Source organism: Cololabis saira, chromosome 4 (genome assembly GCF_033807715.1).
Source record: "Cololabis saira isolate AMF1-May2022 chromosome 4, fColSai1.1, whole genome shotgun sequence".
Lineage (NCBI taxonomy): Eukaryota > Metazoa > Chordata > Actinopteri > Beloniformes > Belonidae > Cololabis > Cololabis saira.
In genome coordinates, this window is record NC_084590.1 from 43,755,556 (window position 1) to 43,780,483 (window position 24,928).

The 24,928-nt window shown below is 40.7% G+C and overlaps 1 protein-coding gene across 1 annotated transcript; it reads left to right on the forward strand.

Annotated features, from left to right (window-relative positions):
• Positions 1–1,244: 1,244 nt before the first annotated feature.
• On the forward strand, positions 1,245–11,813 carry LOC133442007 (claudin-3-like). The gene is made up of 2 exons (XM_061719873.1): positions 1,245–1,882; positions 10,632–11,813. The coding sequence occupies exons 1-2, from the start codon at positions 1,395–1,397 to the stop codon at positions 11,293–11,295; spliced, it is 1,152 nt and encodes a 383-aa protein (XP_061575857.1). The 5' UTR covers positions 1,245–1,394; the 3' UTR covers positions 11,296–11,813.
• Positions 11,814–24,928: the final 13,115 nt, after the last annotated feature.

Consider the following 24,928-nt stretch of genomic DNA (forward strand, 5'->3'; position numbering starts at 1 on the left):
AATAAACGGGAAAGAGCGGAGCGGTGCTGCTACTGCTGCTGTTACCATGGTAACAACTCCCCCTCCCAACGGCAGGAAGTGCCGTGTGGCTCTTAACAGTACGTCCGAAATAATGCATACTACTGATATTTACTCAAAAGTGTTCCCAACGTAAGTATACTTTTTGACATACTGTTTAGTATGGCATTTCGGACGCACCGTTTGTGTTTGACTTCTTGTTTGATCTTCCTGTTTCCCATCGGCCCTGATTGTCTGCACCTGTGTCTCGTTAACCCTTCTGTATATCTAGTCTCTTTCCCTTGCTCCCTGCTGGTCTGTACTGTTTGTTCCTCCGTGTTTTCCACGTCAAGTTTTTGTAGTTTTTCTTGGTCACGTTCATGTTCTGGTTTCTGTATCCTGCACTGCAGAGCTTTTGTTTTTGTTTTTTTGGACAAATAAATCACGTTTTTTTTGGAACTCCTGCCTTCTGGTCTCCTGCATCTGGGTCCTCACATACCACTCCCTGACAAATACTGTAAAAATGAAAGATTAAAATGAGTATTTTACTCCCAATCTGAGACACGTCCCAGTGGATGTTTATATAAAATGTTGGATGATGCTCAAATTCTGTCGAAAACAGCAGAGAACATCACTTGATAGATAAAAATAATACTCCTCATTTCTGACGAACTATCCTACCACATACATACATTTCATCAACTCTTTTCTTCCCCCGTCCAGTTGCTCAGATACTGTTAACAAACATTTGGTATAATCAGGGTGAAAGTGGGCAGAAACCAACTGGAACTACGTTCCGGTTAAAAACTAAAAAGATCTGACAACAAGAGAAGACAAGAGAAGCTATAACAAATCTGTGGATGTGTTACAAATCAATTTACAAACATCTGATCGAGACATTAATGTTAGTTTCCTGCCGTCATTTCTGCGCCTTTATTAAGTTTACTTTCACTTCTGGATAACTAAAAAAACTACTTTCTGGCTCGATAAACACATTTTTCTGTAATAATTCATTCCTGAACTGTAAACATTTATCCCGCAAAACGGCAAAACGATGTGTCTTCCACTTTCAGTCATTCATCCACCACTCTTTCCCGTCTCTGTTATCCTTTAACCACTCCAGACCTGAGGGAGGGGGGGGGTCTGTTTACTCTCCCCCCGCCAGAGAGATGATGGGAACGCTACCAGCGCGGTGGAGGTTGAATGATTAAGCCAGGACCCTCCACATGCCAAGGCTGCCAGTTTCGCTTGTTCAGATAAGGTGGGACCGGAGGAGATTTGAACCCCCCACCTGACCAATAACCAGCCGGCTCCACCTTGGGAGGATTCCTCTGCTTATAGGAGCTCGGCCGTCTGGGAGCGCCGTTAAAGCCCTCTGGCAGCGCCGCGGTGCAGACATGCCTTCGGCGGGACTGGAGATCGTCGGCGTGGCTCTGGCCGTCCTGGGGTGGGTGTCGGCCATCGCCTCCTGCGCCCTGCCCATGTGGAGGGTGTCGGCCTTCATCGGGATGAACATCGTCACGGCCCAGACCACCTGGGAGGGCATCTGGATGAGCTGCGTGGTGCAGAGCACGGGCCAGATGCAGTGCAAGGTGCACGACTCCATGCTGGCGCTGAGCGGCGACCTGCAGGCGGCCCGCGCCCTCAGCATCGTCTCCATCCTGGTGGGGGCCGTGGGGCTGCTGGCGGCCGTGGCGGGGGCCCGGTGCACCACCTGCGTGGAGGAGGAGGCGGCCAAGGCCCGGGTGATGCTGGCCGCGGGTGTGGCCTTCGTCCTGGCCTCCCTCACCCAGCTGGTCCCCGTGTCCTGGTCGGCCCACTCCATCGTCACGGAGTTCTACAGCCCGCTCGTCCCCGAGGCCCAGAAGAGGGAGATGGGCGCTGCGCTGTACCTGGGCTGGGCGGCCGCCGCCTTCCTCCTCATCGGGGGGGGAATCCTCTGCTCCAGCTGCCCCCGGCAACCGGAGAAAAGGTACGGGCCCGCGTCGAAGATGATGTACTCTCAAACCAGGTCGGTGGTTCCCAGCAGCTACGATCGGAGGGACTACGTCTGACGGGACGACGTCTGGCGGGACGACGTCTGACGGCAGAGGTGTCAAGTAACAAAGTACAAATACTTTGTTACCTTACTTAAGTAGAAATTTTGGTTATTTATACTTCACTGGAGTAATTATTTTTCAGACGACTTTTTACTTTTACTCCTTACATTTTCACGCAATTATCTGTACTTTTTACTCCTTACATTTTAAAAACAGCCTCGTTACTCTATTTCATTTCAGCCTTTAAAAAAAAACTATCCAGTTAAATTGCTCCATCCGGATAGAGTGAATTTGGTTGTGGTTGTTTCAGATGTTCTTGTCCAGTTTTGTTCTTACATCCGTTCCCTCAGATTCCTGCAACTAAACTTGGATGTACATTCCAATAAAGGTTAGGATAAATGATAACATGCCTCTGAAGTTTGACTTTTTGCACCATTACAATACTTATAGGCAACTAGTCATCATATCTGCTGCTCTCTGAAACACATGTTAATGCTCAATAGTACACATATATGGTTCTTTAATATATTTGCATTATACTAAGATGCATTCATTTTCAATGGCTTTTGTCCTTCATGGCTTTTTTCCCCCTTACATTACTTTTACTTTTATACTTTAAGTAGTTTTGAAACCAGTACTTTTATACTTTTACTTGAGTAAAAAAAAAATTGATACTTCAACTTCTACAGGAGTATTTTTAAACTCTAGTATCTATACTTCTACCTGAGTAATGAATGTGAATACTGAAGACACCTCTGTCTGACGGGACGACGTCCGACGGGACACCTGCTCGTTTCTCACGAACCATCCGGGAAGAACTGGTCACAGAACATAACCGGGGAGGATAATACTTTCTCTGAAACTTGTTTTTATGCTTTCTTATTGATATGTAAAAAAAAGAAATACGTGTTGCAAATGTGTCTCATACTGTGTACTTGTAGATTTATGGAGGATAGATCTGTGTCCTTGTTTTGTTTTTGTCTTTTTTTTAAGTAAATAAGTAGAAATTTGTCATTGTGTATTTTGTTTATCAGTTTCTGTGGGATGTTTTCTGGTTGTTTGATTCATTAAAGGTGTTTCTTTTTAAGTTTTATTGTCATTTCTTTCAGTTTTTCCCAGCATTTTTTAAAATTTAGTCTTTTCCATTCTTGTGTCGGGGTTAGAGGCTAAAATTGCATTTTTATAAATAAGCATATAAAATACACACCAGAAAAGAGACTATTTTCACATCTTTCTTTCAGTTGCCATTGTATTTATACTTTTATTCTCTAAAAAGTTTTGCATCCTACTGGACAGCCTGATCCTGCAGGTTGAGAGTGAAAGTTGGACTGCAAACATATATGTGCTAAAATCAGTTAATAATTAACTTTTCAAAGATTTAGTCAACATTTATTTTGGTTTTGGGTGCTCAAGGATGGCTTCAATTATATTCAATAATATTCACAATCAATAAACTAAATACAAAAACAGGAAATAAATACTAAACAACACAGTTACAGCAACAAAACTGTTTCAAGACTGTTTCAAGAGTAGTTTGTCCTCGTGGCTTTAAATCAACTCAAACGTACAGTTATGTTAAGTTTTTCAACCAGTTCTTTGTAAATACTTGTGAAATCAGCAGATGTTTGATAAGAGGATATAAGTATCCTCCTCCTGTCTGTGTATCAACAACCCCGTCTGACAAGGCCTCCGTTAGCCCAGCTTAGCAGTTACAAAATAAATGTTCTAAAAACTCCAAAATGTTATTTTGGGTGGAATAATGTTTGGCTGCGTTCGAAATCCCACACTTCTACCCTAATGAGTAGCAAAAACAGTATGTGAGATTTTTTAGTGCGTCCGAAACATTAGTACGTACACAATAGTATGTACTATCCATACTCATTCCGGCGAAATGTGTTAGTGTGGATTGATGGACACTAGCTAAGCAGAAACTTCCCACAATGCAATGCAGCGGTGTTTGGTTGCTAAGTGATACGTATATGTCACAAGTATAATATTAAGTATAATAATATTATTATATAATATTAATATTATAATATTTGTATATAATAATATTATATAATTTCATCTTTTTTTGGCCAGTATAAACGGGAAATAGCGGAGCGGTGCTGCTACTGCTGCTGTTACCATGGTAACAGCTGCTACTGCTGCTATGACACGTCACTTCCTCCCAACGGCTGGAAGTGACGTGTGCGCTCTTAATAGTACGTCCAAATTAATCCATACTACTGATATTTACTCAAAAGTGTGCCGAACTTAAGTATACTTTTTAGTATACTGTTTAGTATGGCATTTCGGACGCACCGTTTTATTTATATGTTAATTACATGTTGCGGCATGTTACGACCTGGGTGGCTGATTTCCGGCAGCAGTGCTGTTGCCGAGCAACGCGCAGAAACGAGAGTTTCTGTGCGTCCGAAATGCCATACTAAACAGTATATACTAAAAAGTATACTTAAGTTCTGCACACTTTTGAGTAAATATCAGTAGTGTGCAATAATTTGGACGCACTATTGAGAGCGCACACGTCACTTCCTGCCGTTGGGAGGAAGTGATGTGTCATAGCAGCAGTAGCAGCACCGCTCTGCTATTTCCCGTTTATTCTGGCCGAAACAAGATTGCATTATATAATATTATTATATACGAATATTATAATATTACTTATAATAGTATAATATTAATATTATATAATAATAATATTATACTTTTAATATTATACTTATGACATATACGTATCACTAAGCAACCAAACACCGCTGCATTGCATTGTGGGAAGTTTCTGCTTAGCTAGTGTCCATTAATCCACACTAATACATTTCTCCGGAATGAGTATGGATAGTACATACTATTAAGTACGTACTAATGTTTTGGACGCACTAAAATATCTTGCATACTCATTTTGCATACTCATTAGGGTGGAAGGATGCAATTTCGGACGCAGCCTTTGAGAAGAGCCGGCGCGTTGTTTACAAAAACCAGAAGTTCTTCCTCTTCCTTTAAATAATTAACTTTATTTATCAAAATAGCTACATGGCAATTCACATGGTGCAAATCCATAGAGAGCCTCGTAGAGGCATACTTGGTGGAAGTATCAAAGGCAAAATTGATTTAAATAAAATAAGGTCAAACACACACACACACAAACAAGCAAAACAAAAACAAAAACAAAAAAGCAACCCTACAACAAGGGAGTAGCTATATATTTTTGGATTAATATGTATTCGTGGGTAATTCCATTAATATTTCATAGAGGTCTTCATATTTAAAAAAAATATCTATTTTAGATATTTCAAATATAATTGGAACTCAGATTTAAAAAATGTTAAAAACTGTGGATGATCTTAGTATTCTCTGCTAGGCAAACTATCAGATTACACCAGAGTTCAATGTTTTTTGTTTTTAAATAATACTCCAAATGTTAAAATATCTCTACAAATAGATTCAGGAAGTGTAATTTTTGGCTCGATCCATCTTTCTAGATTATTCCAAAATATTTTGGTTTTGTTGCATTCATAGAAGATATGTTCTATTGCTTCTATATCTTTTTCACAAAATGTGCATTTATTGTCATCAATATTAAAATGATTTCTTAGTAGCTCTTTGGAGGGGTAAATTACATTTTAAAATGTAAAAGTGTGTTTCTTTAGCTTTTGGTTCTATGGGGGATTTTAAATATAAAGTTCTTCACGTTTCAATTGATTTTTGAAGTTCTTCCTCTTTGCCATAATCACATTAGTCAAATTAGCCCCTTATTTTAATGAAAAGCACTGCAGAGGAAACAAGGAAAGCTTAAATGATGACTGAGTAAACAGCCAAACTAAAACAGCTGGATTGAAGACAGAAAGGCCAGCAGGGAGGACGCGGTTTTCAAAATAAAACAGGTAACACAAACACAATCCCAAACCTAAATAACCAAGTAAACGTAAGAAAAGAAACCCAAAACCTGTCAGAAATCCCAAACTAAATATAACAAACCACTCTGTAGAACCTAGACATGGTTAAAAGGTGCCATATAAGTGCAAGATTAATTATAATTAACTATGGTCTTTGGCTCTACCAGTGAAATATTAGCATGTTCTCAGGTCAACTGAGAAATATTGACTTTCCGGAGGGTCCTGGGCAGTACTCGAGTTGTAAAAAAAAAATCAGGGGGGATGGTGGATTTTATCATATGGGGACAGATAATTTGTGCTGATTACAAATAATATAATATATTACAAATAATAGCACTGACCAAAACACCTGCAGGAATACTGCAGGAATGGCATAGCAGCAGTTAAATGCAGCCTTCTGTAAGCTTTAAATATCCACTGGGCTTACGTCAAATACATCAAAACACAAAAATAAAAAACTGTTTTCTGAACTTATCAATATGACTCTGTCCTTCACAGGATAAGTAAAATGGATCACTGCAAAAACTCAAAATTTTAACAAGAATATTTGTCTTATTTCTAGTTAAAATGTCCCATTTTAGTAAAAAAAATCTCATTACACTTAAAACAAGACTCATCACTGGAAAAAACAACAATTTTCACCTGTTTCAAGTAGATTTTCACTTGAAATAAGTAGAAAAATCTACCAGTGGAACAAGATTTTTTTTGCTTGTAATAAGAAGATAAATCTTGTCCCACTGGCAGATTTTCCTACTTATTTCAAGTGAAAATGTACTTGAAACAGGTGAAAATTGTCATATAAGTTATTTTTCTGGTGTTATTTTTCTGGTGATGACTCTAAATGTTGAAATAGCAGTAAAACCACATTCATTGATGAAATGACATAAGGGATGGAAAGGGGGGATGGCAGTTTTACAGGGGGGATGATTTGGACCGTTTTTATTTAAGGGGGGGATGCCACCCCCCCTCATCCCCCCTCATCCCCCCTTCAACTCCACTACTGGTCCTGGGTCATCAAATTAAACATGAAAACATATGATTTTACTGCTCTCCAACTCATTCAAAGTTTAATGTGTTTTCTCAAAACTTGAACACGTATTTCTATGTTGTGTAAAATTCAGATGATGGGTTCCTTCACCAGCTCATTAATCTCAGGTTTCCTCCCCATTTCCTTGAGTGTTATTGATAGTTCTCTTGGCAACCAGAGTAGGTCTTACGAAATAATGAGCTAATATGAACAATAATAAAAAAAAAAAGAAGCTGTTTTATCGTCACACCAGCAGGTGCAAAAAACTGATTTAATTTCCCCTGAATGCCCAGACTTGAAGTCTGACATCTCAGGCGCTTTATCAAGGAACCTAATCATTTGTTGACTTCATGATAACAAGAGCCGCTGCACCTTCCAGCTATCTGCACCGGTCCTTCAAACAATGACCACATTTCATTTCATTCAAGGAGGAGACTGGGAGGGGGGGGGGGGGGGTTGTCAGCACTGGGCTACAACATGATGGGGGTTGACGGCATTCCTTGGAAGACATACCCAGCACCGAGGAAATTCAACATTAAAATGCTTGTACTTCAACTCTCGGTAACTGAAATACTAACTGAAATACAGTTGAAGGAGTTCGTACTCCTGACTGCTCATCAGTGACAGCTTAAACCAGGGGTCACCAACTGTATTTGTCAGAGGGCCAGTCACCTTGGGGGCCGGACCGGGGGCTCAAATAAAAATTAAATAAAAATCTAATTTTGGCATAACATTATTATTTGATGTTTATTGTTTATATTTTTTCCATTTCATTACAAAACTGAAGTTATTTTTAGCCTTTATGAGTCAGTCTCCTATCACCTAAACCGCAGTCATCCACCAGGAGTGATAGAGATATTTTGCCTCAACTCAATTAAGTCAACTTTATTTATAGAGCACTTGAAAAACAAACACCATGGAAGTGATAGGAAAATGCCTCTTAACACAGGTAAAATATCACTCTCAAAGGATATGAAACGAAAAGTTGATGTGGAAAACAGATCCTTTAACAATGACTGGACTGAAAAGTACGCATTTATCATGCCAACCTTCCGAAATGCATTTTTAATTTTGTCTTTTATAGGCTAAAATGGTTTGCATATTTAGAAAAATCATATAAAATTCACACCAAAAAAGAGGATATTTTCACATCTTTCTTTCAGTTGTCATTGTATATATACTTTTATTCTCTAAAAAGTTTCTCATCCTACTGGATGACCTGATCCTGCAGGTTGAGAGTGAAAGTTGAACTGCAAACATATGTGTGCTAAAATCAGTTTTTATTGTAAAAATAACTCTTCGAGAATTGAATCAACATTTATTTCGGTTTTGGGTGCTCAAGGATGGCTTAAATTATATTCAATAATATTCTCTCACTCACTCACTCATCTCACTCATCTTCTTCCGCTTTATCCGTTCCCGGGTCGCGGGGGCAGCAGCCTCAGCAGAGATGCCCAGACTTCCTTCAACCCCAGACACTTCCTCCAGCTCTTCCGAGGGGAGTCTGAGGCGTTCCCAGGCCAGCCGAGAGACATAGTCTCTCCAGCGTGTCCTGGGTCTTGCCATAGGTGAGGGTAGGGGCGTAGATTGACCAGTAAATCGAGAGCTTCGCCTTTCGACTCAGCTCCCTCTGCACCACGACGGTCCGGTACATCGACCGTATAACTGCGGACGCTGCACCGATCCACAAAGCACATGTAGACTGGTTGGGCAAATTCCCATGAACCCTCGAGCACCCTGCGGAGGGTGTAGAGCTGGTCCAGTGTTCCACGACCAGGACGAAAACCGCATTGTTCTCCCTGGCGTAGACTTTCCCGGGGAGGCTGAGAAGTGTGATCCCCCTATAGTTGGAACACACTCTCCGGTCCCCCTTTTTAAACAGAGGGACCACCACCCCGGTTTGCCACCCCAGCGGTACTGTCCCCTTCCTCCATGCGATGTCGCAGAGGCGTCAACCAAGACAGCCCTACGACATCCAGAGACTTGAGGTACTCAGGGCGAATCTCATCCACCCCCGGTGCCACCGAGGAGCTTACGAACCACCTCAGTGACCTCGGCTTGGGTGATGGATGAGCACGCCTCCGAGCCCCAACCCTCTGCTTCCTCAGTGGAAGGCATGTCAGTCGGGTTGAGGAGATCCTCGAAGTATTCCTTCCACCGTCCGACGATGTCCCCAGTCGAGGTCAACAGCTCCCCACCCGCACCATAAACGGTGCCGGCAGAGTACTGCTTCCCCCTTCTGAGGCGCCGAACGGTCCTCCAGAATTTCCTCGAGGCCGACCGAAAGTCCTCCTCCATGGCCTCCCCAAACTCCTCCCAGACCCGAGTTTTTGCCTCCAAGACCGCCCGAGCCGCGGCCCGCTTGTCCTGCCGGTACCTATCTACTGCGTCAGGAGTCCCACAGGCCAACATAGCCCAGTAGGACTCCTTCTTCAGTCTGACGGCATCCTGTACTTCCGGTGTCCACCACCGGGTTCTAGGATTGCCGCCACGACAGGCACCGGAGACCTTGCGTCCACAACTTCGAGCCGCCACGTTGACAATGGAGGCAGAGAACATGGTCCACTCGGACTCGATGTCCCCCGCCTCCCCCAGGATCTGAGAGAAGCTCTCCCGGAGGTGAGAGTTGAAGATGTCCCTGACAGAGGGCTCAGCCAGACGTTCCCAACAGACCCTCACAATCCGTTTGGGTCTGCCCGGTCTGTCCAGCCTCCTCCTCCGCCAGCGCATCCAACTCACCACCAGGTGGTGATCAGTTGACAGCTCAGCCCCTCTCTTCAATAATATTCACAAACAATAAACTAAATATAAAAGGATATATAACAGGAAATAAATACTAAACAACACAGTTACAGCAACAAAACTATTTCAAGAGTAGTTTGTCCTCATGGCTTTAAATCAACTCAAAGACAAGGTTACGTTGAGTTTTTCCCCCAGTTCTTTGTAAACACTTGTGACATTTATCATGCAAACCTTCCGAAATGCGTCACTTGTAGGCCTCATTTGCAATGAAACTGTTGCTGTTGCAAAAGAATATAATCTGCGCCGTCACCACAACACTAAACATACAAATTTCAAGGATTCATATCCTGAGCTGTCGGAGAAGAATCCAGTCGCAGGCCGGATTCGGCCCTGCCAGTTGATGATGACTGGCTTAAACCCTCCAAAATATTTCCAGGGTTTTCCAGTCTGAGGAACCGTAACTTTGGAGGTGCAAGATTTTTATAGACTTAATAAAAAAGGTTAGGAGGCTGTTTATGTCATGAATAAAAAGCAGATCAAAGATCAGATCATAGTCTGACTCGAAGAAGAGGACATGTCCTACACCTCCTGCACGTTTTGAACCGTACAGTAGGCCTAATTTGGTCGTACAGACACATGCTTACGTCTCCCGTCAGCGGTGAAAAGCCTCTTTGTGGCCGGGCCCTTTGTGCAGCTGGCCATGTAAGCTGATAGCAGCAAGTCTTGAGACTCTCCAGGTCCTTCCTCCCCTTCTGGTGATGTCAGCTCCATCTAGGACTCCTCCCCGTCCACCTGACCGCCCTTATAAAAGCCAACCGGTCAGGCCGAGGTTAGAGATCATCCCACGCTCAAAGATTCAGGAGCTGACTGGGCTAGCGGCCTCTGCTCGACTCTCCTCCCTCCAGATCTCATCCCGAGCCTCCTCCTCCGGAGAGGACGACCCGTCAGCATGTCTATAGGCTTGGAACTGATCGGTATTTCCCTTTGCATCCTGGGATGGATCATTGCCATCGTGGCGTGCGCCCTGCCCATGTGGCGGGTGACGGCCTTCATCGGCAGCAACATCGTGACGGCCCAGATCATCTGGGAGGGCCTGTGGATGACCTGCGTGGTGCAGAGCACGGGCCAGATGCAGTGCAAGGTGTACGACTCCATGCTGGCGCTGTCGCAGGACCTGCAGGCGGCCCGCGCCCTCACCGTCATCTCCATCCTGCTGGCCATCCTGGCCGTGCTCATCGCCGTCGCCGGGGCCAAGTGCACCAACTGCATGGAGGACGAGGCGTCCAAGGCCAAGGTGATGATCGTCTCCGGGGTGATCTTCATCACCTCCGGCGTCATGCAGCTGGTCCCCGTGTCCTGGTCGGCCAACACCATCATCCGGGACTTCTACAACCCGCTGCTGACGGACGCCCAGCGCCGGGAGCTGGGCGCGGCGCTGTACATCGGCTGGGCGGCGGCGGCGCTGCTGCTGCTGGGCGGCGGGCTGCTCTGCTGCTCCTGCCCGCCCAGCCAGACCCGCTACAGCCAGTCCCGGATGGCCTACTCCGCCTCGCGGTCGGTGGGAGGCCCGGGGCTGGAGAGGAAAGACTACGTCTGACTGAACCCCGCACCAACGTGTTTCTGACAAGACAGGAATCAAGAAAGCTTTCACTTTTCAGTGATATTAATCATCAAAGAGGATCTTTGTCTTTCAGAGACAGAAACTACACATAAGGGACATCTGTGCTGATATCTTACAGTTCTGTCTTTTTTTAAAATCAGTATATTATTTGCCATCATCGTATCCCAAATTAGCTTGTTATTGTTTACAGCTGAATACATTTACTTTGCTAAAACCTTCATAAAGCCCTACAGTGTGATAAATGTGGAGACGATGCTGTTATGGCTGTGAGGAGTTACCTGTTGTACATACAGGACTGTCTCAGAAAATTATAATATTGTGATAAAGTTCTTTATTTTCTGTAATGCAATTAAAAAAACAAAAATATCATACATTCTGGATTCATTACAAATCAACTGAAATATTGCAAACCTTTTATTATTTTAATATTGCTGATTATGGTTTACAGTTTAAGATTAAGATTCCCAGAATATTCTAATTTTTTGAGATAGGATATTTGAGTTTTCTTAAGCTGTAAGCCATGATCAGCAATATTAGAATTATAAAAGGCTTGCAATATTTCAGTTGATTTGTAATGAATCCAGAATGTATGACATTTTAGTTTTTGTAATTGCATTACAGAAAATCACAATATTCTAATTTTCTGAGACAGTCCTGTAGAGCATCACTGATCACCTGCTCATGCAGCCAAAGACAGGCAGTCATTGTTCAGCAGCTTCTAGTTCGTCCTCGTAAAAGGTGGGAAGGAAGAACATTTAGAATAGAATTCATCTTAATGTGTTATATACAACTGATATGTTTTGTTTTGTTGTTTTTTTTAATAAAATTGCTGTGTTTTTTAAGATACGTCATGTGCTGTCCTGTTTCCTTTAAATCCAGTCTTTAGATCCTCAATTCCCTCAGTTTCACTTCTTCTTTTCTTAGGTAACAGACATGGCAGAGTGGGTTCTGGCGTAAGACCGTTGCTTTAACCACACGCTCTGAACGATGAGGCACGACATCGGTTAACAGGCAGAAGTGATACGCACAGAGGAGACGACTCGTGTGGGCAATTTCCTTTTCCTTTCCATTCTTCAGCCCATCCGAAACAATCCTTCTACAGTGGCCTTGTAGGATCAGCATATTTATTATTGGAATAATCATATTTATCAAGTTTGCAAAAGATCAATGAAAATGCTTGGCATACTGAAAAAGGTTTGTCCCTTGATCCGTCCCTCTGCTCACTTGACTCTGTATTCTAGTTTCCTATTTCCATATATGAATGACTGCAATATTGTCTGGTCTGCAACTTATCCAACTTTTCTCAACAAATTACTGATAATCCAAAAAAGATTCTTAAGAATGATCTATCAGTCTGGTCAACAGGAACCATCTGCACCTCTTTTTTATAAAATATTCTCTATTATCCATTCATAAACTTAATGTTTTTCACTCCTGGTTGTTTGTGCATAAGTTTATCAACAGAAAACAAGACCTTCCTGTCACTTTCCAGCAGTTTTTTACGGATTTTAATTCATTTCCAACTAGACACAGTGGCAATCTTCATTTACCCGTCTGTCGATCTGGTCATCAATTTAATCTTAAATTTAGATCCAAAACTCTGGAATGACTTGAATGTGTCGCTGAAGTCAACATTATCTTTTACCTCCTTCAGAAAGTTATTAAAAAAACATGTTATTCTGTCTTAACTTTCAATGTCTTTATCTTTAATGTAATCCAGACCTTGTATCCATGCTCTCTTTTACGTTTATATATATATATATATATATATATATATATATATATATATATATATATATATATATATATATATATATATATATATATATATACACTCTGTACAAGCCCTTCGGGCTTCGTTCCCTCCATGCACTGTTTTAAAAAAGAATTGTGCTAAATAAATAAATGAAATGAAATGAAAATATTCAACAGCAACGTGCAGAAAAGCTGCAGTTTGCTGCTATGAGAAGCATTTCCAGCTCAGGCGTGACTCCCGCCTCTCGGCCTCGTCTCAGGAACACATGCAGACACACCTGATGAAGGAGCGCGCTTGAAAAATTCATGAACATTTCACAGTAAATATGGGAGAGGTTCCACTCCGCTCGATCACGTTACCTGAGCGTATCAGTGTCAAGGGGAAGGTTGACATCTGCTCGGGATCATGGCGACGACAGATTACAGCTCATTCAAGTCTTAATGATTGTTTAGGATTCAAAAGAGGATTTTTTTTGGTTGTTTTTTACGCTTCACAGTGAGTTTCTGTCCACATGCTACCGAAGAATGTGCAGCAGAGCGTCCACCGCGTCCTGCGTGCCGTTCCGGTGACTTGTTTAACAATCATCATCAACACAACCGCTCATTCTTTAAAAGCTGGTTGAGATCTCTAAGGTATCCCTGAGAGATCAAACCTGGTTTATGGCCAAAATAAAGGAGATTCATTCCTTATAAACAATCAGGTTTGGGAATAAAAACTGTTGATGTTTGCTGAACGTTGATGAGGCTGTTGTGAGGCAGTTTCACCGGAACCTGGATGAGAGCAGACGGAGAAGAAAGGACGTTCTGTGAGTGTCTCCTCTCATGCACGGCTGGATCTGTCCAAACTCTGCTCACGTGACCGATACTGGGGAATGTGAAGGGCAGGAGGTTGCCTGGCACCTGAAGGAAAGCAAACCCCCCTCACCCCACCCCCACGGATCAACACAGGCTCCCTGTGTCCACTCAGTGGGAACAGAAACTCCCTGAAGCTTTTACCTGCTGCATCACCTGCAGAGGGGCTTGGTCAAGCTGAACATGTCCTGTATTACTTTGTAGTCACTTTGCTGCTATTCTTAGTTAATTATTGTTGTATAAATACATACATACACACACACACACACACGCACGCACGCACGCACACACGCACACACGCACACACATACATACATATTTTACCCGACTTCTTGCAGAAACATATTGCCAGGGATACATTTCATAACAATTTACCAAACACTAACTATAGTTTTACTAAACACACATATGCTGTCCGATTTATACAGAAAAATGAACAAAATATGAGGGCTGACTCCATGGCAAAGAAGCTGTTGAGTAAGAATGTTGTTGACTTTTGGAAAGAAGTGAGAGTTCTCAACAGCAGTAAAGCATCCGTATACCATGTACTGTAGATGGAACATCAGGTGCACAATATAGCTGAGTTGTGGCGGCAGCACTATAGTACTTTGTTTAACTGTATTAACAGTGAATCTTATAAGGTAGATAACATCCAGAGTAAGGACTGTATGGGTATCACTGCTCAGGAGGTGTATAAGGCAATACACAAGTTATCTAATAACAAAGCAAGTGGCTTAGATGGCATTGATGCTGAGCACCTTAGATATGCCAGTGTGAGAACATATCCCCTCCTTGCATTGTGTTTTACTGGTTTTATGTATCATGGCATGCTTCCTGACTCCATGCTCTCTGTTTTATTAGTCCCAGTTATAAAGGACAAGACTGGTAAAATTAGTAGTATAGACAACTACCGACCTATAGCTTTAGCGAGCATAGTGTCTAAAGTGATGGAAATGATTCTGTTAGACAGATTAAATCAATATATTTACTCAACAGATAACCAGTTTGGATTTAAATCCAAGCATGGCACTGACCTCTGCATTTATGCACTAAAGGAAATTGTAAACAAATATAGGGGGCAAAATTCATCAGTCCTTATGTCCTTTATTGATGCGTCAAAAGCTTTTGACCGCATCAACCACAACAAGCTGTTTTTAAAGTTAACTCAAAGAGGGGTACCTGGGAGCATAGTAAGACTCTTAGCCTACTGGTATGCAAACCAGGACATGAGAGTTAAGTGGGGCAATACTGTATCACTCCCTTTCGGTGTCTCCAATGGTGTCAGACAGGGGGGAATTTTGTCTCCTATACTTTTTAATTTATACATGGGATGATCTGTCTAAACTCTTGAATGCCTGTAAAACTGGTTGTATGCTGGGTGATAAACTAGTAAATCACTTGATGTATGCCGATGACCTGGTGGTGCTAAGCCCAAGTAGCGCTGGTCTCCAGGCATTGATAATGATATAAAGTATAATGCCAGTAAGAGTGTTGTTTTAATCTGTAGAAGTAAAGAGGACAACGGGCAAATATTTCCTGATTTTAAATAATTTTTTAATGGTCTCCACGTTTGTAGTATGGTCAAATATCTTGACCATTTTATCACAGAACACATGGATGATGATGACGATATCCACAGACAGTGCCGCAGGATGTACGCACAGGCTAACATCCTCGCACGCAAGTTCAGCATGTGCTCAGAAGCTGTGAAAATTCATCTCGTTAGAGCTTATTGTTCACCACTCTACACTGCTCACTTGTGGTCAAGCTATAAAAAAGTAAGCTTCCACAAACTTCAAGTTGCATATAATGATGCTATGAGAATCTTACTCAAAAGGCCTAGATGGTGCAGTGCAAGTGAGATGTTTGTAGCTGCAAGAGCCAATACTCTCCAAGCTGTTCTTAGAAATGTAATGCACAGTTTCATGTGCCGTTTGGATGAGTCTGTGAATGGCATCATTGTAAATATAAATGACCCTGGGAAGAGCTGTGTCAGATACTCCTCTTGTCTCAGGAGACATTGGCTTAAAAGCCTGTATTTGTAACTCTCCCTGCTGGACAGGTTTTATGTTTTGTATGTATTTTGTCCTATGTTATGTTTTTGTATGGACCACGAGTCTGCAATAAACTAAACACTAACTAGAGGCTTTACTAAACACTAACTAGAGCCTTTACTAAACACTAACTAGAGGTTTACTAAACACTAACTAGAGGCTTTACTAAACACTAACTAGAGGCTTTACTAAACACTAACTAGAGGTTTACTAACACTAACTAGAGGTTTACTAACACTAACTAGAGGTTTACTAAACACTAACTAGAGGTTTACTAAACACTAACTAGAGCCTTTACTAAACACTAACTAGAGGTTTACTAAACACTAACTAGAGGCTTATTAAACACTAACTAGAGGTTTACTAAACACTAACTAGAGGCTTATTAAACACTAACTAGAGGTTTACTAAACACTAACTAGAGGCTTACTAAACACTAACTAGAGGCTTATTAAACACTAACTAGAGGTTTACTAAACACTAACTAGAGCCTTTACTAAACACTAACTAGAGGCTTTACTAAACACTAACTAGAGGCTTTACTAAACACTAACTAGAGGTTTACTAACACTAACTAGAGGTTTACTAACACTAACTAGAGGTTTACTAAACACTAACTAGAGGTTTACTAAACACTAACTAGAGCCTTTACTAAACACTAACTAGAGGCTTTACTAAACACTAACTAGAGGTTTACTAAACACTAACTAGAGGCTTTACTAAACACTAACTAGAGGCTTATTAAACACTAACTAGAGGTTTACTAAACACTAACTAGAGGCTTACTAAACACTAACTAGAGGCTTTACTAAACACTAACTAGAGGCTTATTAAACACTAACTAGAGGTTTACTAAACACTAACTAGAGGCTTACTAAACACTAACTAGAGGCTTTACTGAACACTAACTAGAGGCTTACTAAACACTAACTAGAGGCTTTACTAAACACTAACTAGAGGCTTACTAAACACTAACTAGAGGCTTACTAAACACTAACTAGAGGCTTACTAAACACTAACTAGAGGCTTTACTAAACACTAACTAGAGGCTTATTAAACACTAACTAGAGGTTTACTAAACACTAACTAGAGGTTTACTAAACACTAACTAGAGATTTACTAACACTAACTAGAGGTTTACTAACACTAACTAGAGGTTTACTAAACACTAACTAGAGGTTTACTAAACACTAACTAGAGGTTTACTGAAGACTAACTAGAGGTTTATTAAACACTAACTAGAGACTTTAATAAACACTAACTAGAGGTTTACTAAACACTAACTAGAGGTTTACTAAAGACTAACTAGAGGTTTACTAACACTAACTAGAGGTTTACTAAAGACTAACTAGATTATTTACTAAACACTAACTAGAGGTTTACTAACACTAACTAGAGGTTTACTGAAGACTAACTAGAGGTTTACTAAACACTAACTAGAGGTTTACTAAACACTAACTAGATTATTTACTAAACACTAACTAGAGGTTTACTAAACACTAACTAGCGGTTTACTAACACTAACTAGAGGTTTACTAAACACTAACTATAGTTTTACTAAACACTAACTAGAGGTTTTAACACTAATGTTTGAAGTTTGGTTTTAAAGGTGGAGGTGGTGTCAGCCTCCTTAACTCAGATTGGAAGTTGTTTCCATAGTAACGGTTCCTGGTAGCAGAAGACCGTCCTCCAAATCTACATTTGGATACTCTAGGAACTACGAGTAAACCTGCACTCTGAGAACAGAGAACTCTGTTAGCAACATGAGGAACTATCAGGTCTTGGAGATAACATGGAGGTAGGCCATTTAGAACTTTATACGCAAGTAATTTTGACCTGGATTCTGAGTTTTACGAGTAGCCAATGGAGTGAGGTTAACACTGGAGAGACGTGGTCTCTCTTGCTGATTCCTGTCATCATTGGCGCTGCTGCATTTTGGATCAGCTGGAGGATATTCAGAGAATTACTCGGACATCCTTCTAATAAAACATTATAGTAATCTAGTCTAGAAGATACAAACACATGAATTAGTTTTTCAGCATGATGATATAAAGTACAATGCCAGTAAGAGTGTTGTTTTAATCTGTAGAAGTAAAGAGGACAAGGGGCAAATATTTCCTGATTTTAAATAATTTTTTAATGGTCGCCACGTTTGTAGTATGGTCAAATATCTTGGCCATTTTATCACAGAACACATGGATGATGATGACGATATCCACAGACAGTGCCGCAGGATGTACGCACAGGCTAACATCCTCGCATGCAAGTTCAGCATGTGCTCAGAAGCTGTGAAAATTCATCTCTTTAGAGCTTATTGTTCACCACTCTACACTGCTCACTTGTGGTCAAGCTATAAAAAAGTAAGCTTCCACAAACTTCAAGTTGCATATAATGATGCTATGAGAATCTTACTCAAAAGGCCTAGATGGTGCAGTGCAAGTGAGATGTTTGTGGCTGCAAGAGTCAATACTCTCCAAGCTGTTCTTAGAAATGTAATGCACAGTTTCATGTGCCGTTTGGATGAGTCTGTGAATGGCATCATTGTAAATATAAATGACCCTGGGAAAGCCTGTATTTGTAACTCTCCCTGCTGGACAGGTTTTATGTTTTGTATGTATTTTGTCCTATGTTATGTTTTTGGAGAGACGTGGTCTCTCTTGCTGATTCCTGTCATCATTGGCGCTGCTGCATTTTGGATCAGCTGGAGGATATTCAGAGAATTACTTGGACATCCTGCTAATAAAACATTATAGTAATCTAGTCTAGAAGATACAAACACATGAATTAGTTTTTCAGCATCCCTTTGCGAGAGGATGTTCCTCCTGATCTTTGAGATATCAGGAGGAGCAGAAACCAGCTCATAGCACCGTTGTGAGTGGTGCACAATGGATCACCAGTAACAACCATCCATCCAGCACCTGCTTTCTGTTATTCTGGGTCTGCTGGAGCGTATCCTCGGGGTCTCCAGGCAACGGGCCGGGGTGGGCCCTGAACAGGTCACCTGTCCATCGCAGGGCCACATAGAGATAAACCACCAATTACTGTAGCATATTTTGTAAAATGCAAACTACCCCCAGAAAAAGAGCAGATAATTTTGCTGGGAGGAGCAGAGAATGCTGGGAGTCTGGGTGCCGGGTGGAAGACCTCCCACGGTGCCCCGCGAGGAATAACTGTGGCTTGATTCATCAGTTCCTGCTGACGTAATGGTAGAAACCAAAGAAGGCTTTATCTCCATCAAAAACATTAGTTTAATCATTCTACGTGGAAAAAAAGCTGAAATATGACTTACTAAAGAACTACAAATAGGTATATCTAAATACCTGAGAGCAGTGATTCACCATCAGGAAAATAGATTGTAGGCCAAACTTTTCACTATTACATGAATAAAGGGACACATTAAAAAGTAACATCAACTTTGACTAAATGAGCTGCCAGGACAGCCTGCTAAAGGTACCAGGTAGCAGAAAGTATAGATACTCATGTCCGAACCGTCTCCTCTGACTCCCGTTGATACAGAGGAGAAGCAACTGTAATAATCGGACCCCTCTCAGGTGAATGGACCCGTCATCCTCCCTCCAAAGGGAAATATCTGCTCTTCACAGCTGAAGCCGTTGTGGAAGCAGGGAGACCTGCAGTACATCGAACCACCACTAGAGGGCGACTCCAAAAGTTCAAGTGTCCAGCTTTACTACAGAAATAAACAGATTTGGTCCCAATAAAAATACATTTCAAAAATATTCTGGTTTCCAAAAACATCTTAATATTCAGTGCAAGTGTCTTAAACGATTGAGCAACAAAGCTCGTTGATCGTTTACATCACTTTTCCTTCCTCTGACGGGTTTAGTGGTTTTAGTTGGGACAGGTTCTCACTGAGATTTCAGAAATTTCCACAGGTTTTCGGTGAGATGGAAGCGGTGACTCACAGTTGGCAAAACCGTCCATCTTTACTTTTTCAGACTTTTATTTGTTCTTTTGCGAGTGTTATTCATTCAAGTCAGCCTGAAACTCTTTATCTGTGTGTGTGTGTGTGTGTTTTCTTCCCTCAATCTTCCGAGGTGGATTTTCCAGGCCGGTCAGACCAGATGATCGACCAATGGCCGACTACGTCAATTTTCTGCCCGGAGCTGCACACTTTTGTTTGATTTTCCAAGTCTTTTTCTGTCACCAATACGTTTTCACGCACGAGAGAATGGGGATGACATACAGCAAAGGGCCTGAGGCCAGGACTCAAACCTGGGACCGCTGCAGGAGGACTGTGGTCTCAGTACATGGGCCGCTTGCTTTCACCACTGTTCCACCCAGCTGCCCGACTTTGAGCTACTTTCATGGCACTTCAGGACTTGTTCATTTCATACCGCACATTTCATGTCAAACATGTTCCCTTTTAAGAGGGAATCATCTGAACTTGGTGTCCGTGACGGGGCTGGATGTTTTTGCTGAGGCAGTCCTGATAAAGAAACCAACCAACCCCCCCCTGACATTCCAGTCTGACTGTGATCCGAGTGAAGACGCTGATGACGTTAGTTCAGAGGTACATTTGAACTGGTCAGCAGTCGTTTGTGGAGGAAATAGAGAATGACGGAGTTCCATTCACGCCTTGGTTTTATTCTGCCTCCTTCTGCTGTGTGAAATAACAATAATAATGATAATAATAATGATCATAATAATAATAATAATAATAATAATAATAATAATAATAATAATAATAATACATTTTACTTGTTAGGCGCCTTTCATGGCACTCAAGGTTGCCGTACAACAATCAAAATATTAAAAAACACAATTAAACAGAAAAACTGCAGAAAAGTGTTTTGCAGCAGAACATAAAAAACAGTTATTGAAATGCAGCAATGCAAGAACAGAGAGGAAAACAGCAGATGTTGGTTCACCGCTCTGGGAATTGGTCCGTGTTGCCAACTTCCTTCTGCAAAAACGACTGTACTTGAAGTTTATTTTATCTAGTATGCTTGAATATAAGTACAGTAAGAATACTACGGACCATGTACTTGTAGTGTACTGGAAAGTATGCTAACTTAATACTTCTTTGGACTAAATTGGGACATTTTTAAATGAATAAAAATGTATACCTGGTACACTAGTAGTATATATATATATATATATATATATATATATATATATATATATATATATATATATATATATATACGAGTACTTGAAAGTGTACTTTTGTCAATTTAAAATGCCCCTATAAAGTATACTTTTATTATTTTATATAGAATGGTAAATTATGCAGATGACGTGATGACGTCATTTAGCCACTTTCAGGACAGCCAATAACTACTGTTCTTGTTGAGGCGTTGGCACCACTGGAGGTTTTTTTTTTATTTAACATTTGCAAAAAAGTACAGTGATAGCAAATCTTCACATTATCCAATTTCACGTTGAATTATAACATATAAAGAGTATAACTCAAATAAGAAACAAAACAAAAAGCACAACACATTATAACCAGCCTGGGGGGGTGAAATTAACAGAATTAACAGAAAGCCAAAACATTTACATACATTTATGGTTTTGATTGCTTTTGAATTAGTAGAAAACTTAATAGAGTCCAGATACTGATTATTCACAATGAAAAGTAAAAAAAGAGGGTTTTTTGTGTAAGAATTTGGATTTGTGGATGTGGAATTTTGCAAGGATAATCAACAAATTAATACTAAATGTTTCTTTTGGCTTTGTTCTAATCGTAACATGGTCAAAAACACCAAACAACACATTCTTCCAAAATAATTTGAAATCAGTTTCAATGCTTTCAGACACAAAATTACACATATCACTCCAAAAAGTTTGAACAATGGGGCACAGTTGGAATAAGTGAGTCACATTACAATGTGATCATTTGTAGGATAGAATTCATGAATCAACTTAAATGAACCACTGGAGGGCGATAAAAAAGAGGGCGGTAAAAAGCTTCCCTTTTTTTCTGATAATCCCCCCTTATTTCCCTCCACGTTCACCTGGGCACTTCCCACGCAGCGGTGACGTCACATCTGCACAACCAACGCTGGCCTTGCAGCTTCATCCTCCTCTTCTTCACCTCTGTTACCTTCTGCTGTTTGTTTCCCCGAGGACGGTTGGAGTAAAACAGCGTGTGTGAGGGGTTTAGTTGAGTAAAATCGTTCCAAGTTCATTATTAATAAAATGAAAACGGCAAAATCTGACCTTGTTGAAAAGAGTTCAGTTAAAACCCTAATTTACCCTAATTTAATCATCGTTATGATCCAAATTAAAAGAAATCTATAATGACGAAGTATTTACTCAAATAACTTTCAACATTCAGGCACGTCGTACTGCAATTAGTGCTTTAATTAAAGAATCAGAGAAAGACGTTCTGCTGCCCCCTAGTGGTCAGAACCAAAACCTGCAACAGGAACCTGTAGGGCTTTTAGGAAAACGCCGGTGTTGTGCCAAAAAGTGATTGCCTGGCCGCGGGAGCGCGCACAGCAGCCCGTTGATTGATAGCGCTAAAACGTCAGATTTTCATATTATGAAGCTCAAGAAATGAGATCAAGTCATATTTAGGCAGGAACAACTTTTCATTAACTGTATTTGGCCTTCAATTAATTTTTGGCAGGTGAAAATGCCTATTTTGTGTTGTAATGGTCCTTTAAAAGAGTTAAAAGCAATCCTGTGAGCTCTAGTGTTTATATTATGAAGCTCAAGAATGAGATCAGATCATATTTAGGTAGAAACAACCTTTCATTAATTGTATTTGGCCCTCAATCAATTTTTGACAGGTAAAAAGACCAATTTTCAGGGGAGAAATCAGAGTCTGGCAGGCAATCACATTTTGGCACAACAACGGGATCGAGATTCACCTGTACAGGTGTTAACAAGATTGGGATGGATCAGTAGATACTCCAGTCTGCGTGGAAGTGTCACTAATCTGCGTGGAGAGGACAGAAGTTTTATATAGAAAAATACGTTTTATACAGAATTTAATTTTGAGAAATAGTTTTATCCTGTAATAGTGAAAATGTAATATGTTGTCATCTTCGTTTTTGAACATATAAAATGTTTTTGTAGGTCGGATACCTTGCTTTCCTAGTTTATAAACTTTCAAAACAGTCTTAAACTCTTTAAAGTATGCTGTACATTCCCTTAATATTACTTTTTTAAATGTATAAAATGTAAAGAAAATTACCCAATATCCACGCCAAAGCAAATGTTTGTTTCTTTTTTCGCTTTAAAAAAAGTTTTACCTTCTCCGATAAAAAATAAAAAGTTCTTTCAAGTTATTTATTATTATTAATATTAATCTTATTATTAGTAGCAGTAGTATTATTCTATTAAAGGGAAAAGAAACATAAGAGGATTCTTCCGTTTCAAAGTATTATTTAACATTCCCTTAATATTATATATATTTTATGTGTAAAATTTAAAGGAAATAACACAATACATAATATTAGATCCATGCCAACGCCAATCTTTCTTTTTTCGCAAAAAATGTTTAATTTTTGCGATAATAAATACTTTTTTCCAAGTTATTTATTTATTGTCTTTATTCTATTAAAAGAAAAAGAAACACAAAAGGAGGTCTGGACATGTGGGTTGTTTGAGGATGTAGATTGATCGGGTGTATGGAGCTCTAAAGAACTGCTGGGTTGAGTTGGGTTGGTTCCGACCACAGACTGGATCAAACGTCTTCTCTTGGCAGGAAATGAGTTTAAAACCATAGACATATATACATATGTATATAGTCTGTCTATGTTTAAAACGGTGTGAATCTTTGCTTCTCGTCAGACAGCACCTCGTGGAGGAAACAGCGTTAAATCACCACGTGTGGAGTCACGTGACAGGTTCCTGACAAACGGCTGGAAACTGGTCTGAGGTGTGTTATGTGCCATCACGTGTTTCGCTTCACCTGCATGATGACTGTCACAAGTCTTCTCAGGTGCTGAAGTGGTGAATTTATGAGCTCCGAGCTGCAGTTTCTGTCTGGAAACTGGACTTCAAACTTCCACAAATCAAACCTGCAACTTCTGTGTTTCATCTGACTGCTGAAGGGGAGACTTTTACTTCTCCTGAACTTCACTAATGGCAGTGGTTCTCAAACTTTCTTCGTCATTCTCCACTTTAAACAAGTGGGGATTTTCAAGCCCCACTTGCCCCGTCGCCCCAACAAAAATCTTGACGAATTAGTTCAAATTATTTTAAATGTATTGAAATTACTAGCACCAAGTATATCAGTCATATTTGATACTGAATCAAAATCAAAAACAACAAATAACAAAGTTCAAAAAGAGAAAATAAAAGTGCAGTTGTGCCATCATAACTTCATTTGCAAAAACAAACGAGAAGTTTCCCTGCATTACTAGTGGCTGCCGTGTGCCTGTTTTGCACTGCACAAAGTTCAAAAAGAGAAAATAAAAGTGCAGTTGTGTCATCATAACTTAATTTGCAATCTGTGCACTGAACATCCTTTCAAAACGGGGTTGCAGGCTGAAACTGCCACTCTCAAATCATGCTCAATGTTGAGCTGGGATCTGTACTTGGTTTTTAGAGAAGCTCACTCAGGTTCTCAAAGACATCTAAATGTTGTTCGAGGCGTCTGCCCCATGCCTCAAGTTTTCGGGAGAACGCAGTGATCTTGCCTGCCAGGTGCTTGTCTTTGCCTTGTAGCTGAATATTTAACTCATTCAGCTTGCAAAACACATCACTGAGATAGGCCAGCTTCAACAGAAATTGTTCATCGCTGAATTTGATGGCAGCCTCGGACATGCGCTCCTCCTCCAAAAAAAGTCGAATCTCTACTCTCAGCTCAAAGACGCGCAACAACACTTTGTCCCTGGAGAGCCACCTTGCTTCGCTGTGAAACAGCACGGATGTGTGATCAGCTCCCATCTCCTCGCAAAGTGCAGAGAGCAGTCGCGCTTTCAGGGGTCAGGTTTTGATGAAACTTTTCTTTTTTATAGGTTTATAATTTA